At 35.1% G+C, this 19,411-nt stretch overlaps 1 protein-coding gene across 1 annotated transcript in view; it reads left to right on the forward strand.

Moving 5' to 3' along the window:
• LOC131072706 (DNA mismatch repair protein MSH1, mitochondrial) overlaps nt 1–19,411 on the forward strand; it is a 307,935-nt gene that overhangs the window by 171,385 nt on the left and 117,139 nt on the right. The window contains exons 13-14 of the mRNA XM_058008946.2: nt 11,997–12,055; nt 18,069–18,136. Coding sequence (XP_057864929.2) covers nt 11,997–12,055; nt 18,069–18,136 — 127 coding nt within the window. The remainder of the gene's footprint in view (nt 1–11,996; nt 12,056–18,068; nt 18,137–19,411) is intronic.

Here is a 19,411-nt window from a genome sequence, read left to right on the forward strand (position 1 = left end):
GTGGGTCATGTTCCTTGGTTTCTATTATATTTCATATTTTCTCAGCAATGAGGAATAAAGCCAGTGATTAGTAAATGGAAGACACGTCTCTTCAAAGAAATGTTTTTCCAAAAGGTGACTTTTGAAATAAGGACTCTTGGTGAAGAGTCATGTAAGGCATATAAGTAGAGATGAAATCATTGTGTAATGAGTGAGTGGAGTGTATTGTGTGTGATAAGAAGTATGTGGGGGAATAAGAGTTTATCAGATTTATGTATGCAGATCTGTTAATAAGAAGATAAAAGAAAGATCATGAAATAGAGGTTAAATGTAGATTTGTAAGAAGGATTTGTTGCAGATTGGTAAAAAAGAGTTCATGGTAGAATTTCCAGAAGACTATATTCTGATATAAAACAGGAGATCTAAATGCTGATATAGAAAAGCATGCAAATGCAAATTGAAGGAAAGTATATGCAGCCTTAGAGGAGAAGAATAAAGAGAAGAACAAGGAATAAAAAGTTATCCATCATCCGTTGTTATAGCAACATTGTCAAGGTGGAAATTCAGATTTATGTGAAGTGAGTTGGTGCTCACGAATTCTGAAGCTGGAGTTGGTGCTCACAAAATTCAAATTTGGGAGTTGGTGCTTCCAGTGGGTTGGTGCTCACAAAATCAGATATGGGAGTTGGTGCTTCCAATGGGTTGGTGCTCACAAACGTAGGGGTTTGTGCCTCTAGAAGGTTGGTGCCTACAAACATTGTAAAAGAAGAATTATATAAAAGCATTTATTGCCATGGTTTTCTCCCGTAAGAGTTTCCATGTATATATCTTGTGTTCTAATTGTGTTCATATTAGTTAGGTCACATATGAATGTTGGTATGAAAATGAATATGTTAATGAGATAAGTTATATACTTGTGATTGAAGTTGAAAAAGTTTAAATTGGTAAAATCTGTTGTTATATTGATTCACCCCCCCTCTCAATATAACTATGTGCTCTTCAACCTAGAACTAGTTAAGCATGGATACAAAAACTTAATACATATTTAAATCTTAGCCCCATGACAGAAGATGATGCAGTCCAATTTGCCATTTTACACCTAGAAGGTTTAGGCCATGAGTGGTGGTATCATGGCACCCTCACACAAGGTCATGACGGTATAACAACATATGACGAGTTCACTCAGAAACTCATTAAGAGATTTGAGAGGAAACACCCACAAAAAGATTTCAAAGAATTAACCCTCTTAAGACAAAGGGGAACAGTGGAAGAATACATCACTGAATTTCAAAAAATTTCCGTAAGGGTCTCAGGAGTGGTGAGGACAGGCTCACCTATCTTTTTGTGGAGGGACTCAAAGACTCCATTAAAGGATTGATGAGAGCATTGAAACCTCCTACCCTAGACGATGCCATAGATAAAGCTTTGGGCCTAGAAGACACTTCAACTTGGGAGAAACCCTCCAAAACATTCGCTAAAAATACACATACTAAAGAATGGCCTAGGAAGGGAAACACCTTTAAAGAAAGGGAAGAGCTTAAGAGAAAGAACGTATGTTACCATTGTCATGAGAAATGGGAACGTGGTCACAGTTGCAAAGAGGGAAATGAAAGAGATATGCTTAGGAAAAAAAATCTGTGTTTTAAGTGCAAAGAAAAGTGGCAACCGGGTCACATATGTGGGAGGAAGAGCCAAGCCCACAACTTGGAAGCCTTATCTAGTGATGAAGAAGAAGAATTCAATGAACCCCCAAGCAAAAGAGAAAAACTTACCGAAGATGTGCAAGTATCATTAGCAGCAATTTTTGTAGCCTCAAAACACCACCCCTTTAGAATCGAAAGTGCGATCAAAGGGCAAAGAGTAATTGCACTACTGGATAGCGGGGCTACCCACAACTTTATTGATAAAAGCTTGGTTAAGAGATTGAAGCTGACAACACAAGAGTTTAAGGGTTTCCAAGTAGCCCTTGCCGATGGATCCACTTCCTCATGTAACAAAAAAATCCTTCAATTAAGCATAACATTAGGGAAATACCCTACCAAAGAAGATTTGTATGTGGTCGAGTTAGGGGATTCAGATGTAATCCTAGGAATTCCTTGGGAAGATTCTATCTCGATCACCCCAAATTGGAACTATGTTTCACTCAAAATGGACAGGAAGTGTTAATCAAAGGGTTGCATGATGGCACAACTAGAATGGTAACCTCCAAAAGAATGGAAAGGATTTTTAGACGTAATCAAGGAGAGTGGGCAGCCCAATGCATGATACTAGACCAAAATTCAAACCAAGGGGAAGCCATTCATGTTGATATTAAACCCATTATTAGAAAACATAAAAGGGTGTTTGAAGACATCCCAAAAGGACTGCCACCCAAGAGGGGGTTTGAACACACTATTGAACTTGAAGAAGGTGCAAAACCAGTGATCTCCACCCCTTATCGCCACCCAAGGGGCTATAAGGAAGAAATTGAGAAAGCTATTAAAGAGCTTCTAGAAATGGGGCACATTCAACCTAGCTCCAGTCCTTTCGCCTCCACCGTTGTACTGGTAAAAAAAAAAGATGGGACCATGCGGATGTGCATTGATTATAGAGCACTCAATAAGAAGACTATAAAAAACCGATACCCCATCCCTAGGGTGGACGAACTTATAGATGAATTACATGGAGCAGTATACTTTTCAAAAATAGATTTGAGATCGGGATACCATCAAATAAGTTTGAGGAAGGAAGATGTTCCCAAAACAGCTTTCTGATGCCACTATGGTCACTTTGAGTTTTTGGTCCTTCCATTTGGCCTTACAAATGCCCCTGCCACCTTCCAGTCATGCATGAACCACATCTTCAGGGGACAGTTAAGGAAGTTCCTGTTAGTATTTTTTGATGATATATTGATTTACAGCAAAACTTGGGAAGCCCACTTGAGACACATAGATTAAATATTGGGCCTACTTGAGCAACATTCTCTTTTTGCCAAAATGTCAAAATGTGAGTTTGGGATGGAAGAAATTTTGTATCTTGGTCATAAGATCAGTACCCATGGAGTTAAGGTGGATGAAGAAAAAATTGAAGCCATCAAAAATTGGCCAAAGCCCCGAACCCTCACTCATCTCAGAAGTTTCCTAGGTTTATGCAGTTACTATAGAAGATTTGTTAAAGGATTTTCGAAGCTAACTTCTCCCTTAACCAATTTAACTAAGAAGGGAGCATTCTTATGGTCAGATGAAGCCCAATCCGCATTTGAAAAACTTAAAGAGGTAATGAGTTCTTGCCCCGTCTTAGCAATTCCGGACTTTTCAGCACCTTTTGAGCTTTATTGTGATGCCTCCGGAGAAGGCATCGGAGCCGTCTTAATGCAAAAGAAACATCCCATAGCCTTTGAAAGCTGGAAACTTCGAGACACAGAAAGAACCTATTCAGTTTATGATAAAGAGATGCTAGCTATTATGCATGCATTAGAGAAGTTCAGACAATACCTGATCTGTGGGAAGTTTATAGTTAAAACTGATCATAACAGCTTGAAGTTCTTTCTCAATCAAAAAGATTTGAATGATAGACAACAGAAATGGGTGAGTAAACTTCAGGCATATAATTTCGACATAGAATATATGAAAGGGAAATATAATGTTGTGGCAGACGCCCTCTCAAGAAAACCCTACTTGGGGTCTTTATCAGTCCTATCTATAGATTGGAAGGCAGCTCTAGGTACCGAATATGCCAAAGACACATTCTCTAGCAACATTCTAGATGGGAAAGAAACAGATGAAAATTACCGGCTAATTGATGACCTCATCCTCTACAAAAACAGAATCTATGTTCCATCAGGGTCAAATATGAAAGAAGACATTATAAGGACTTATCATGACCTTCCTTTAGCAGGTCATCAAGGGTATTATAAGACCTACAAGCAGATCAGAGAAAGATTTTCATGGAAGGGGCTGAAGGAAGATGTACTGAGGCACACCCAAGAGTGCATGGTGTGTCAAAGAAATAAAGAAGAACACACTTTTCCTTCAGGTTTACTCCAACCACTACCCATCCCAAATCAAAAATGGGAGAGTATATCCATGGACTTCATAACAGGACTCCCAAAGGTACAGAATAAAGATTGCATTTTTGTAGTAGTGGACAGATTAACGAAATATGCACATTTTTAGGCCATTCCTTCAAGTTTCGGAGCATCACAAGTGGCCGACGTCTTCTTTAAGGAAATTTTTAAGCTACACGGTTTACCCAAGAATATTGTGAGTGACAGAGATAGATGATTTCTTAGTATATTTTGGCAAGAACTATTCAAACTAGCAGGGACGGAGTTAACACCAAGTACCAGTTATCATCCACAGACCGATGGGCAAACGGAAATCGTAAACAAGTGGATAGAAGGTTATCTAAGGAATTATGTTTCAGGTCAGTAGAATGCTTGGGTAAAATGGCTGCATCTTGGAGAGTATTGTTACAACACAACCCATCATATGTCAATTCGAATGAGTCCCTTTAAAGCCCTCTACGGGTATGAAGCAACATCCTTTGGGGATCTCATCCAATCAGAAAGTCATGTACCAAGTGCAAAAGATTTCCTCCAGCAAAACACGGATATCATGAATACCCTTAAAGATAATCTTCACCAAGCACAAAATCAACAGAAACTATATGCGGACAAAAAAAGAATTGAAAGGTCTTTTGAAGTAGGAGACTTGGTATTTTTAAGACTCCAACCTTATAAGCAGTCATCCATTAAAATCAGTGGAGCTGAGAAATTGAAACCACAATTCTATGGTCCTTATAAAATTTTGAGAAGGATAGGTGAAGTGGCTTATGAATTGGAGCTACCAGATCACAGTCACAATGTGTTTCATGTATCCCGACTAAAAAAGGTTTTGGGTCTACACATTTCCCCTTGTACCGAGCTACCCCCAATTGATAATGAAGGGAAGTTGATTTTGGAACCTGAGCTCATCCTTGACAAGCGAGAAAGAGAATTAAGAAGGAGGACCATAACAAAGTATTTAGTCAAATGGAAGAACCTTCCTAGGGAAGATGCCACATGGGAGGGAGGTGAGACCATTAATCATCTTAATCCCAGATTGCTTGAGGACAAGCAATTTTGAGTGGGGAGGGCTGTCATAACCCCACATTTTTTGTAATTATAAAAGATAACATTTATACCTTCCATTATTTAATAGAAAATGACTCCTTGTTTTATATTAATATAATAATGATGTTTTATTATTTCTTGATTTAACTTTACCATAAAATGTTGTTAATTGAATATATAATTATTGATGCATATAATATGTCACTAAATAAATATAAACTATATAAAAACTTAATACATTATAAAACATTATTATTAAGAAATAAGATTTTTTAACCTTACGATAATATTAAAATGAACCCCATATTAATATGCAAAATATATATACTGATTGGTACCCAATTAAGATTATCGTGGGTATCGCACCCAACAATCACAGTATGTGTGATGCGGTGCGTCCAGTTTCAAGGTGCCGAAAAGGAGTTCGGGTGGGCCAGGGAACAGTGACTCCAATAGTCACCTCGTTCGCTCCTCCCTCAATAGATACGACCCCTGGCCGAGTCCGCCTCAACCCCCCTCCGTTGGTATTAAAGCCAAACTCGTGGGCAAGAGGTGAAAAAAAAGGAAAAAGGCACGCGAAGGAGAAGGAAGAAAAACGCGCAGGAGATAGCGATCAGGGAAAGACAAAGTTTAAAGCGGGAAGTGCACAGGTAAGTCACTCACCCGCCCATATTACTTCTGCAGTAAGCTTAATTAAATTCAGTAGGGTTACATACCGAAGATTAGTTGTGCATTAAAACATTAATATAAAAACATATGTAGCTTATTTAATATAGTTTGCATAAATATGGCTAGCATACAATGGAGTGATGATTAATATAATAAATCAAATAATATATATATATATATATATACAGGGGTATACATTGTGAATAAACTCTCATGGACCAAATTAACTAATAACAAGAGTACAATTTGAGGAATAAACAACATTATGCAATTAAGGTCTAGTAGGAATGATATAAGATATTACTAAGATGGTGAATAAGGCAATTGCATATCCAAACTGAGTGAGATAGAAGAGGAACTTAGCAGTAGGGATAGCAGGAACTAGGCCTCTGCCAGGTAGGCCACCCACTGCAGTTGACAAAGGGCTTCTGGCAGTTGGGCCACGGGGGAGTGTACCGCCCTTGGGCCTGATAAGCGCTACGGGCATCCTATGGTAGCTAGTCCTCTCAATCCCACTAGGAATTAAATATGGAATTGACTTATTGATAACAATGATCTCAAATGAATTTGGGCTAATTACACTCTAGATAAATTAAACATACCAAAAAATCAATCATTAAAATTCATTGTTTATATGTTTTCTTTAGATTGCGAAGTTGGGGACATTACATTCTACAATTTTCACAGTTTCTTGTTACTTCTCAGTTAGTTAAAGTTCATTGATCTTGATGGAGAAATGTGATGAATTACTTGGTTTATACTTTTTGTGGTTTGCTGATTGTAAGCTACAATGTAAGGTTAGCTTGAGCCTTATTATTATTGCTAAGTTCGATTATGGATATTCATTTGGATTGCGTTAGTATTGGGTATTTGGATGAATGTTTATGATATGAAAACCATTCATTACCTTTGGAGATCGCATTAGTTTTGTGTAGTCATTGTTATCATGATAAAGCAAAGCTTGATTTAAGGAGTTTGTCTATTTGAGTATCATTCATTATCATCATTGTTCATAGGTCTAAAATTAGGTTAGATTTCCCGATCCCTTTATCCATTTTGATATTTCTTTGTTTGAGTAAGTTAGTTTTAAAGAGTTCCAACTACAATTCATAAGTGTAAGTGCCTTTGTGATTACCAGCAATATCACATCAAATCATTGAGTCTATCCATCATAAAGTCGCATTATTCACATTGTAAACCCTGGGGTAGCCTTATTTGATCATGAAGTTTAGCTTTTGAGGTTTCCTTGTTCAAGAGAGGATAGAATACTTGGTATTTTATTTTGTGTTCGAGGTGTCATAAAAAACAAATCAACAAGATCCTTCTTCTAAGTGATGCCAAAAATCAGCCTATATATCATGCTTAACAATCCTATCTTATGTGAACTTACAACAACAAAGAATAAAGAATACCATCACCATAAGATAGCAGCAATGAGGCACATATCAGAAACATAAGAACACCACATAACACAAGATTTATGTGGAGAAACCCTTGCGGGAAAAAACTTCACCAATAAGTGAGACCAATTATGGATTATAAAAAATAAATGTGATTACAATATATTCACTTCCATTCTACTCCTTGTCTTCAACATTGCAGCACCTGTGTAATTGTGAACAGCCTGCTTATGCCTCCCACTTGTCTTTGTTCTTGCAAATTAACTCTACATTATTTGTTTGTCATTTTATTTTCTATGCTCAATTAGTTGTATTTATAGAATGACAAGAGCTTCAAAACAGCCAATAAAGGTGTTCAAAGAAGGCTTTTCATTTCAAACAAAGAAACGGGACTTGGACTCGGCTCGGACTCGGCAAGGCCGAATCGGACTCGGACTCGGACTCGGGACTCGAAGTCAGACTCGGCTGGACTCGGGAAAGTGAAAAGCTCAAGAAATTTAGAGATTTTTAAAGATTTAAAACTTGTTTCTGGCACCCTTTATTGAATACACCTTAAAGACACAATAACATCATCAAACTCGGCTCATTTGATTACATACACAAGTATACATCAATGTCATAAGCATAAATGCAAATTGTAGCTGAAGGAAATAACAAACATAGATATATAAATATTGTCAAATGTATACAATATTACAAAACTCATGGAATAAAAAATCCATGTCGTCATATGATCATCATCAAATGTTTCATACAAATACCAAAGGTAAATACAACAACAAGCCTATGACTCAGAGGAGCCAGCACGGCTGCACCCTCCGGCCCCGACCCCTGCAAAGGCGTCTAAGGTAGGTCCATAGCCGCTCCCCGTGACACCATGCCATGTTCACCAACATCCGTGTCACTATTTGCCTCTGAATCTCCTATCTGTGCTCATGCTCTTCGCTCCTCCTCTGCCATGGCTACAGTCTTAGGCTCTATATCTACCTGGTCGATCCAATTAGTGTCAGACTTGGAGGTTAAATTTTCCCTACTTCTATCGACGTAGTTTCCCCCCATATTTTTCGACGGGGGTTTGGGGGCAGCGCCCCTAAGGTGGGGTCAAGGGGAATCGCCCCTTGCGGGGTTGAGGGGCAGCGCCCTGCGAGGCCAAAAAAACTTATTATTTAATAAAGGCGTTGGGTGTTATTTTTCTATTGGTTGACATGTTGTAACTCTAATTTTTCTCATTCTTAGGCGAAGGTTGTAGTGAACAAAGGTGAGACCATTCATTTTAAAAAAACTTTTTAAAATGTTTTTTTTTTGTCATTTTACGTAACCCAACGAGTAGCCGAGTTTTAGGCACTGGACTTGCCGATTTTGGTGAGTTTTTGCCAAACTCGCCAACTTGGCGAGTCTGGCGAGTTTGCTTGCCAGACTCGGACGAGTCCGAGTCTGAGTCCCAGAGACTCGGCGAGCATGTCTTGGACTTGGACTCCCTGAGTCTGGCGATTTTCGTTTCTCTGGTTTCAAATGACCACAACCCTTGGATTGCCTCCACGAAAATCAAAAGGACACTGGTTTTGGCTCCAATACTTTGTGTAATGTCCCCGTTAGTGACTTACCTTGGTTTAGTCTTGAGTCAACAATTTTAACTCAATGTGAGAATTATAAAATATAAATTCATCAATTCTAAAGAGATTTTATTATAATGTTTAATTTATAATAGTAAGAAGTGTTTATTAATCAATTTATTTATTAACTTCTTTATTCCATATATATGTTTATAATTTTTATAATATATAAATATGATCTTTTTAATATTATTTCAAGTATATATGTATGTATAACAAGCAAAAATAAATCTTGTTTACATCATTATTATATATAGGTCTATTATCCTTATTATGATTTGAATATATACATAATTAAGTAAATGAAATAACTTATATTACTAATTATTTATGTATTTACTAATTATCTATTATATAAATTATTAATGGTCCACAAAACCATTAACTCTCTTCATATAATAATTTCTATTGATAATACAAGAATATTACTTTAAATTTTATAAGAAATTTATTATCCTTCCTATTATATTTATACTTTAATATTCTTATTATATTATCTATAAATTTATTTATTGAAATGGTGATCGATCAATAGTAAGACATGACTCCTCCTTACCAATTAAATTGGTGACTGCTATTCTCAATTTGACCGAACTGCCTTTTTCCTTCCGCCTTCCCTATGTTCACAAATGCCTATAAAAAATGAAGAGTCGAGATACATATATATTTGTATTCATTATAATATTATTGAATTATTTGTTAAATCCTTTTAATAATTAATTGTATTAGATATTGTTTATTATCAGCTCATATTATCTTAACATTTGTGCAGTAACATCAGCAATAATGTCAGTACTATATTCCATTTTAGCATTATTATGTGTTCGTAATATTTAAACATCTTTTTGTTGTATTAGTAGAGTTAGTTTTTATATATTATCTTATTTTCTATCAGTAGTAAGTTAACATTATTGAATCGGATTACGTTTATAATCTTATTTCTGATATAAATTTAAAAATGATTGTTAATGACTGTGTATTAGTTGTATTAATTTATTAGTATCATTTGCTATTAACAATGTCAAACTGTAATAACCATATTGAATTCTATTCATATTATTGATTGCATCAGCAATGCTAACTGTATTAATAATGAACAGCAGCATGCGATATTGTAACTCAAACCTAGAATATTTCTCAGCCAAAGTGACTGCTCTTTTTCCTTTCTTTCCATCCGTATTCTTTTCTCCTCCCCTTTTTCTGAGATCTGCAAAGTATATCTATTATATATCTTACAAGACCCAACGGGTGCATCCCTTGAATGTCCAATAGACATGTCAATTCCTAAAACTGGTAAATCGATTTATTAAGTAAATCACAACCTTTCGAAATATATCCCAATCGCACTTATTAAACGATCGGTTCATTAACCAATTGCTTCCTTCGATGCATTTTGACTAGTATTGGCAATGTTTGAATATTTAGCTTAATCGCTGTTTGACCAGTTGCATATTTAGGGGGAATCAACATTGATGTTTATTTGTTAGTCTTATATCAATTCTATTATTAATTATAGGTGCTTGTTATTAATCTTATTGCACCATAATCAAAGTGACTTTCAATCCTCCTTAAATATATTTATATTTATTTTATTTAATTAATTTAAATATATAAATGGTGTTTACAATTAAGAATATGTAAATTAAGTTTATAATTTATGATGTATAAAATATATTATTTATTTATTTTTATTTGAATATTTCAAGGATATTATTAATAATAAATATTAATATATATTAATTAAATAATAATATATTAATTGCATTAACAATATTAATTGTATTAACAATATTAAATTCTATTAATAATAAAATGTGATTCTCATATTACTAAATAATTTTTGTATAATAATTTTCAATATTAATTTGTGAATAATAATAATAATATTTAATAATTAAATATTAATAGATATTAATAATAATATTTAATAATTAAATATTAATAATTTCAAATAATCATTTATTGATTGTATTAGTTTATAATAATAATTGTTTCATTTAGATTATAAATAACGATCAAGGAGGGGACATGACACTTTGCCTCCAACTTGGGTCCCAATCTTGCAAGATAAACATTACATTTAATGTAATAAATGATGGAATGCCATTAGACCCTTGTTGCCTTGTCCAAGCCCCTACTTGGAGAAGTCCAAAGGTCACTCATTTGTCCACTTCCTAAGTCATTAGTTATCTCATTCAAAGCATCCACATGTGGGAAAAATAATATTAACTAATTGTGTTCACAACCCACATTTACCACTGCTAGTGGAATCCATCATCACTTATCAATGTATTACAAACAATAGTGAGAATAAATATAAATATATTTTCCCAATACATTGTAAGTGCATCAGGACACTTTACAAGGATGTTGGAACCATCATGTTATAGGATTTACAAGGTAGATGGCAACTTAATCCTAATAGTGGCCTATGAAAAGGCTAGAAGACAACTTGCTCATGTGATTTGGTCAAAACAAGCATCATGAATCCCAATCTATCTATTGAAATTCTCCCCACTAACATCAGTTATAGACACGAGGAATGGTACAATTAATGCTACCCACAAAATGAGATCGAAGCTATCAAATAGAGTGGGAATCAACAAGAATTGGAGGCAAGAGCTACAAATCACAAGTTATACTTAGACTAGCAAATGGTAATGCATGTAGGTCCTTCCCTCATCCTAGAAGAATGCTGACTCTCCACTCTACATCTACATTCCATAAGATGATAATGACCAAAATTGATATTACTATCAGTTAATTATGACATTTATATATTTTGTGTTCTACATCTCTATGTAACTGCTGATCTATCTATACACTTCTCTCCAAGGCTTTGCTACAACAACCTTGAAGGTAGTTGTTGTAATATTTCTTTTATAATAATAATTTTTTTATATTGATTCTTTTCTTTTTCTTTTCTATATATTTGATGCTGAAATAAGACTTGGTATAATGTTCCATGAGCATATCCATTGTTGTTCACTCCAACATGTCTTGCTTTTATGTACTTATGATTTGTAAGCCTGCAAATTTATTATAGACAATGTTGCATTATAAGATAAACAAATTTGCAGGCTTTTCATGGACCATATCCATGTAAATTTGATGTCTTGGAAAGAATGGTAAAAGTCAAAGATTATCTGTTCTCTGATTATGTCAAGCTTGTGATTATATAGAACTTAGAAGGTATTTGTTTCAGTGGTAAAGTATGACAAATATGTCTTGTTTGGTGTTTAGGTATCTTAAAAAATTGCTTCTCAATCCTCCTCCTCATCACATTGCGTTGTCAATTCAAGGTATGATTGCTATATTTTGTTCGATCCTTTAACCTTGTGAACTTTGGAGCAACATTTGAATTATTTTGTAAAATTTAATGTTAGGAGCAATATAGACCACGATCCTTGAAACTTGAGCTATATATGCTCAAGTAGATAATGCAGAAGGAACAAAGTAGTATGTTCTCATCCAATTTAGCATCAAATCCCAAGGGTTATAAAGTAGATAATGAAAAACCATGAACTTAAATAAAAAAATGTGTATACTGTGATTTGTGACCAGCTCGTGCATCTTGATTGTAGTTGTAATTCTTATGCTGGTTTTGTCCTATTTGTATTTACAAACTGACAATTTTCAAACAAATGCTTGCATACCTGCCATTACCTTTTTGCTGCGAAAGCAAGAGGAAGAAGAAAATTTATTGGTAGAATCAGTAAGTTTCTCAATTTTATCTTGTTATGAAGTGTATTATGTTGATCTCAATGTCATGACTTTGAGCAGTATAAGTGACATAACTGTATCATACTAGAGCCTAGCTATATATTATTTTCTTGAACTTTATTTCGATGACATAAATGAGAATGAGAGAAGGAAATTGTATTGATGCCCATGAATGATGAAAGTAAGTTAAAAGAACCTGAATATACAATTTATATGTGAAGTAGTAGTGTAAAGACTAACTCAAGAGTTGAAAACTTAATAGAACACCAAAACAATGAAATTGTATCTAGAGAGTGTTGGTAAAACTACAGAAATGGGATTGAGGGAAATGGTTTGCTTACTCATTCAAAGACTGATCCAGTGTAATTCCCCTCCTTTAGAAAATATTGTGAAGTCTTGAAGTAAGATGATTTTTCTAGATAAAAGGCGATCTGAAAACATACTAACAGATAGATAAAAAGCAATCTGAAAACATACTAACAGACAGCACATGGTTTGATAGGAAAAAACAATTGGATTAAAGATGGAGAACGGTTGGAAAATAACAATAAAATACTAAATAGTCCTAATTATTCAGCAATCCTAAGTCAAAGGAAACAGCAAATATTTGGTTAACAGCATACCATTTCCCAAGAGATGCGATTGCAAATTATAATGAAGATTAATGATTAACGATGGAGGCACCAATGAGGGGACCCGACTGCACATTAAAACACCACTGCAAAAATCACATACCTTGAGGGAAAGGGGTAGGTATAAAATCATGTTGGGAGAAGACAGCAGGGGCATCAAATAAGATCAGACTTTGGCATTTATAAGGGATTACAGCAGTCCGATTCTATACTGTGGTGGTGGTATGAGTTCCCCATGTATGGCATAATGAATACTATTAATATCTGCATGCTACTGATTGATAACATATTGCTGTTATGATTATTTAATATAGCATAGTCCATGTTATTCTAGTCTGTTCATTGCTGATTCATATTATGTTTTTTCTTATGACTTTATTATAGGCTATGTGACATAATATAGGATGCTTTCTCTCTATATATTTTCTGTCTGATTGTTATAACCAGCCATGGTAGGGGAAATGAGGGATTACAAGGAGGGGAACTGCAATGGGGTACTCTTTTCTAAGTATGCCACCTCATGGTAGTGACTGGATGGTCCCAGGCCAAGGGGGGTGCAAGGGGTACTGCCTTTGGGCTTAGAAGAGATGGGCTTCTGGGGCACCCTATTGTGAATAGGCCTCATCCCTCTATCTGTTAAAGTTGGACCAGTTTTATATATATGGTAATTTTCAAAATTTTATAGTCACTTAGTTTTATTCAACACTGTAACTTCCTATATATTTCAGTTTGCAGAATGTAGATAGAATGGATCACTGATTTCTTTGACAATTTTCAGGTTGAAATGTAATGTTGAATTATAATCAGCAGTATATATATATACTATAATGTTGTTTACACTATATATTGAACTATCCACAGTTCGATTATATTAGTCAAGTACTGTCAATCACCCAACAGTATCACAGACTTATGAAATGCAGATCGCTTCACTATATATATTGAATGATATTGCCTTCGCACAGATATATATCAGTATCGACTCCTTTATGTCGACTGTGTACTATGATTTGTTTGTTCGCTGCATATATATCCTCGACTTAATGTGATAGTCAATGATTTATAAGCATAGTGATTAACATAGAGTCACGACTCTAGTGGAACCGATATGTGGAACCGACATGGTTCCACATAGAGTCGTGACTCTTATGTGGAGGCATACTAACCAATAATCACCAACGTATAACAAACAGTCAAAGACGATTGTAAAATCGGGATTACATGCAAACACAATCGGTAAACTAAACTGATTAATAAATAGTATAAACAATCCATTAGTAATTAGTGAAGCCGATAATAGATTATGATGACAATATTTAATCATTGGATATACACAGATCGGTATATAATACACTTGATGCTATGTATAATCAGTAATATAAAATTATTACTGATTAGTAATATAAAATTATTACTGATTATACATATGATCGATTATATGTAGAATCTGATTGTCATCACAATGATTAAATCGATTATCATACAATATTTTAATCTGTGATCAGAATGCTAATTTGCAGTGAAGGATAGGAACAAGGAATAATCGTACAAATGTCTAAGGCTGTTAGGCTGAAAGATCCCCTACCTATTCTGCCTTAAATTTCCCAACTTTAACCTATTGGCATTTTGTCAAACAGTTTGTGTGCGAAGTCTGATTTTGTTTCCTGAGTGCTGATTTCAGAGTGTTTATGGTTATACCACTGTAATACTCTACCTTGTTTGCCTCTAAAACTAATTTGCCTTTACCTGATTGTGTGATTTCATCAAATAGTTTACTTACAGATGTTAATGAGATGTTTCTTTGGGAATGTAATTTAAACATGCTGTAAGAATAATTGAACATCATGGCATTTCATTCATATTGCTTATTTCCATTCATCACAAGCAAGAAAACGATATCTGATAAGTAAGCCAACTCCAAAATTTATGCTGTTATGGGATTGTCATGTTTGTTTGAAAGAATTTAGGGGCAGCTACACAAGGGTAAAATCTCACTTTTTGGGTTTTCCAGACCATGGGGTCATAGCTTGTCCAAAGTTAACAGATGAGGAGAGGATAGAGTGTCATAGATTGCATATGGAGGCAGAAATGGGGAAACAAGGTGTGGCAATACCGACACCTTCTTTTGCATTGTCACAAACGTTTGGGCCTATGGCATCCACTATTGGTAGTCGTAGTCAAATTGAGACAAGAGGAAAGATGAATGTGAGTAGTGAGAAGGGAGGGTTAGTAAAAGCTTTGTTTAATACACAAGGACGTGAAGCTACAGAGTCATCCGTTGGTAGATTCTTTTTTGCTAATGCCATCCCATTTCATGTGGCATGTTCCTCTTACTTCAAACAAATGGTCAAAGATATAGTCACTTTTGGCCCCACATTCACACCTCCAGGAGATCATAAGCTACGAACTACTCTCTTCGACAAAGGGTATTCCAAGGTTAATGTGTTAATGGAGGATATAAAATGAACTTGGATGCAGATTGGTCGCTCTATTGTGATGGATGGGTGGACTGATGTTAGACATCAACAACTCATCAATATCATTGTCACATGTCATGTTGGTTCTTATTTTCTGAAAGCTGTGGATTGTTTAGGGAAGCGTAAGGTTGTAGAGTTCCAGTTTACCATTTTGAGAAATGCCATAGAGGAGGTTGGGGCTGCTAATGTTCTACAGGTGATCATAGATTCAACACGTTTGTGCAAATCAGTAGGTTTGATGGTGGAGGGTGCTTACAAGCACATCTTTTGGACCCCATGTTGCATTCATGCATTGAACAATGAATTGAAAGACATAGGAAAAATAGATTGGGTGAAGCAAGTGGTGGCAGAAGCTAGAGACATTCAAATGTTCATTTGCAACCACCACACCTCACTTGCTCTCTTTAGATCATTTTCAAAGGAGGAGTTCCTCAAACCTGTTGAAACAAGGTATGCTGATGCCACTTAATTTTGTATCAAACTTCCAATTTTTTTATTTTCATTCTCATTGAATAAAATATGGATATGCCACTTAACTTTTTTATTAATTAATGAATGTAGCTATGCCGCTTACTTCATCTTGTTGGAGAGGATGCTTGAGGTGCATGATCCTCTACAGTTGATGGAGGTGAATCCTGAGTGGGTTAGATGGCAGGAATCAAACTCTATTGAAGGAAAATCTGCCAAACAAAAGATCCTTGATGATAATTGGTGGTCCATTGTGAGGTAAGACATTGCTGATTTTATTATTAAACTGCTGATTGTTTTAAAAATTAAATATTAGATTGCTGATTTTCATATTCTGATTTTAATATTTTGAGCTTTGCACTTGCAGATATATTTGCTCTATAATCTCACCTATTGTAGATGTAATCAAATATGCTGATATAGACTCTCCTAGTCTTGGAGAGATATATGAGACATTTGACAATATGCTTGGGAAGATTAAACAAACAATTTTGGGCAAGGATCCTACTTTGGCATTCTTTGAACAACATATTAGGCCCATTGTGACACCGAGGTGGAACATAATGAACACCCCGCTTCATATGACAGCCTATGCAGTGAATCCCAAATGGTATGCACCAAGGGATGGAAGGGTGCCTCCATGTGATGATGATGAGGTTTTAGATGGGTTCACGTGGGCCATTGATACGATATATACAGAGGAGTAGGCTTCCATATTTTGTGCACAATTCCTTGACTTCACAAATCTTCATGGTCCTACATTGAGTAAACCACAATCAAGGTTGTACATAGTTATATTAGCCTAAAGAGACCCTATTGGATGGTGGACATGGCATGGGAGGGATACACCACAATTGAAATTGTTTGCCACTCACATACTTTCATAGGTTGCTAGTTCCTTTGCTGCAGAGAGGAATTGGTCCACATATGGCTTTATCCACTCTATCAAGAGGAATAGACTCACCTCTAAACGAGCGGAGAAGCTAGTGGCTGTGCATGGTGCTCTTCGACTTCAGGATTGTCAGACTTCGGAGTATCAATAGACTCCAACTTTACGATGGGATGTTGATCTTGAAGATGTGGCCCAGGTTGGTGAGGAGGAGACACCAGAGGGATTGGTTGGGATTCCATTGGATGAGGTGGACGTCGACCATGATAGTGGCAAAGACTCAAAGGACTCTGATTTTGATGCAATGTTAGGAGATGCAGATTAGGGGCAACATTATACTTTGCTTTTTTGTATTTACTATTTACTATTTTGATTTTCATATCTTAATTGACAATGAAACTATATGACAGCAGTGTAGCCTTTGGGCATTTTGTATGTTATTTCTTTAATATCTATTATCATATGCATATTGACAATGTGAATGAATTGAAATTCTGAATTATGAATGCATATTGAGTATTGACAATGTTGTATGTTCAAAATTTATGTTCTAAAATATTTTCATAGTATCATACACATGCTATATCCATGTTTTCATATGAATATAATGTATATATGCATGCTTTATCCATGTTTTCATATGAACATTTAGATTTTTCCTATATATTTTATATAGCCGTCCCCTTTGCCGTCACCCCCCCGGTTCCCAAATTTGGGAAAAAAATTTGCCGTCCGCAATCTTGGGGTAATGCAGATCTTATGTAATGTTGTTATATAACGAATATGATGAATGGTAGTATGATTAATTTAATTTTTTTTTTCGATTCCTTTCCAGAAAAAGTCTGCATCCTCTACCATGCCAGAAATGCATTCCTGTGTTTCCTGCAGTCCCTGTCCCATAAACGCCATGGAACATAGCTTTTTTATTAACAGACAGTGAATGTCACCTTATAGGTGTTTTTCTTTAGCAATACTAACTTCCTTAGTTGGTTGGTATCTTCAATGGAAGCAATTTATGTTAATTATGATATTATATAAGTATAATGAATTAATGTGCATATTACAAACATTTGGACAGAAACATTTCTATTTGGATTTGCTAACTTGACAGTATTTACCATGGCAGCTGCATGCAAATTAATGTGCAACGTAACCTGTGCAATTCCGGCTTTTGTATGTGTGCCAGCTCCAAAGGTTTGTGCATATGTTTAGATTTGGATTATAATTCTACCATTTCTCTTACAGATCAATATTTATATTCTGAAATATCCACATATTTCTCTTAGATGGTAGGATGCTGCTTATTTAGAATTATTGTAGTAGTGCTTACTAATAAATGTTTTATTTATTTATTCTCGGATTGATATTGTAAATTATGAGACTTTCCCCTTGCTTAATAATCCAATCATATGAGCATCCACTACTTTTCAAAAATTACTTATGGCTGATGTAATATAAACCCTATTACACAGATTCACTCATAAAAAAGGGATAGCAGACTGTCTAAGAAAAGCTTATGTAATCTTCCATGATCTGATATGTGAACCTAATGTGAATTGGATTGCAGTACCAGAACTACTTCTGAAATGCATTCCCATTTTGGCCATTCTCCTTTAAATTGTCACTCTCAACAGAGCATGTAACTGCAGCGGAATTTAGGTGCACTTGCCAGATAATGCTATTGGCCCTGATGACTTTCCTTTTCTTTCAAAGATTTGGGATATGATCTTTTAATAGCTGTTGAGAAATTCTATTCCTCTTGTTAGATTTTTAGGCATCAAATTTTTGCCAGCTTGGTTCTTACCTTAAAGACCGGATTCAGATGTGACAGATCCTTAATGGCCTATTTCACTTTTTATATTGCCAAAAAGATTTCTAATGATTGCAACTTATTCAAGAACAATGATTTTATCATGTACAGGCTTTGCTGTACCTTTGATGGGATTATTATTGCTCAAAAGTATTGCACAACTTTAATTAGTATAAAAAGGCTGGGTTTCATCTTTTAAGTTTGATGAGTCCAAAGATGATGTTCTCACTAATAAGAATTTTACTAATGCTATTTTTATATTTAAATATTAGTGGCCTCAAGACTAGTTTATATTTGCAATATCACCTTGCCTGCAAGACAAGATATCTTCAAGACTAGGAATTTGTTTTATATGCTTGACCATTAGTGAACCTGTGCATAGTTGGACATTCTTGTTGCTCTATTATTTTGATGTACTTTTTGGTGTTGGATATACTTTGTATAGATGATTAGCATTTTGTCATTTTGAATGACACGATCCATGTTTATTGATGATTGTAGCATCCCCATATGTCGATCGTGACACTTGCCAAGTCAAATCCTAAATGTTGATGCGTAGGCAATCATTTGAGTGTTGTTTAAATGCCTATTCATTATTGTTATGATAGTAGTTACCTAATCTACAATGAAGACCACTTGCAATCATTATTGGTATGTTA

Source organism: Cryptomeria japonica, chromosome 5 (genome assembly GCF_030272615.1).
Source record: "Cryptomeria japonica chromosome 5, Sugi_1.0, whole genome shotgun sequence".
Classification (NCBI taxonomy): Eukaryota; Viridiplantae; Streptophyta; class Pinopsida; order Cupressales; family Cupressaceae; genus Cryptomeria; species Cryptomeria japonica.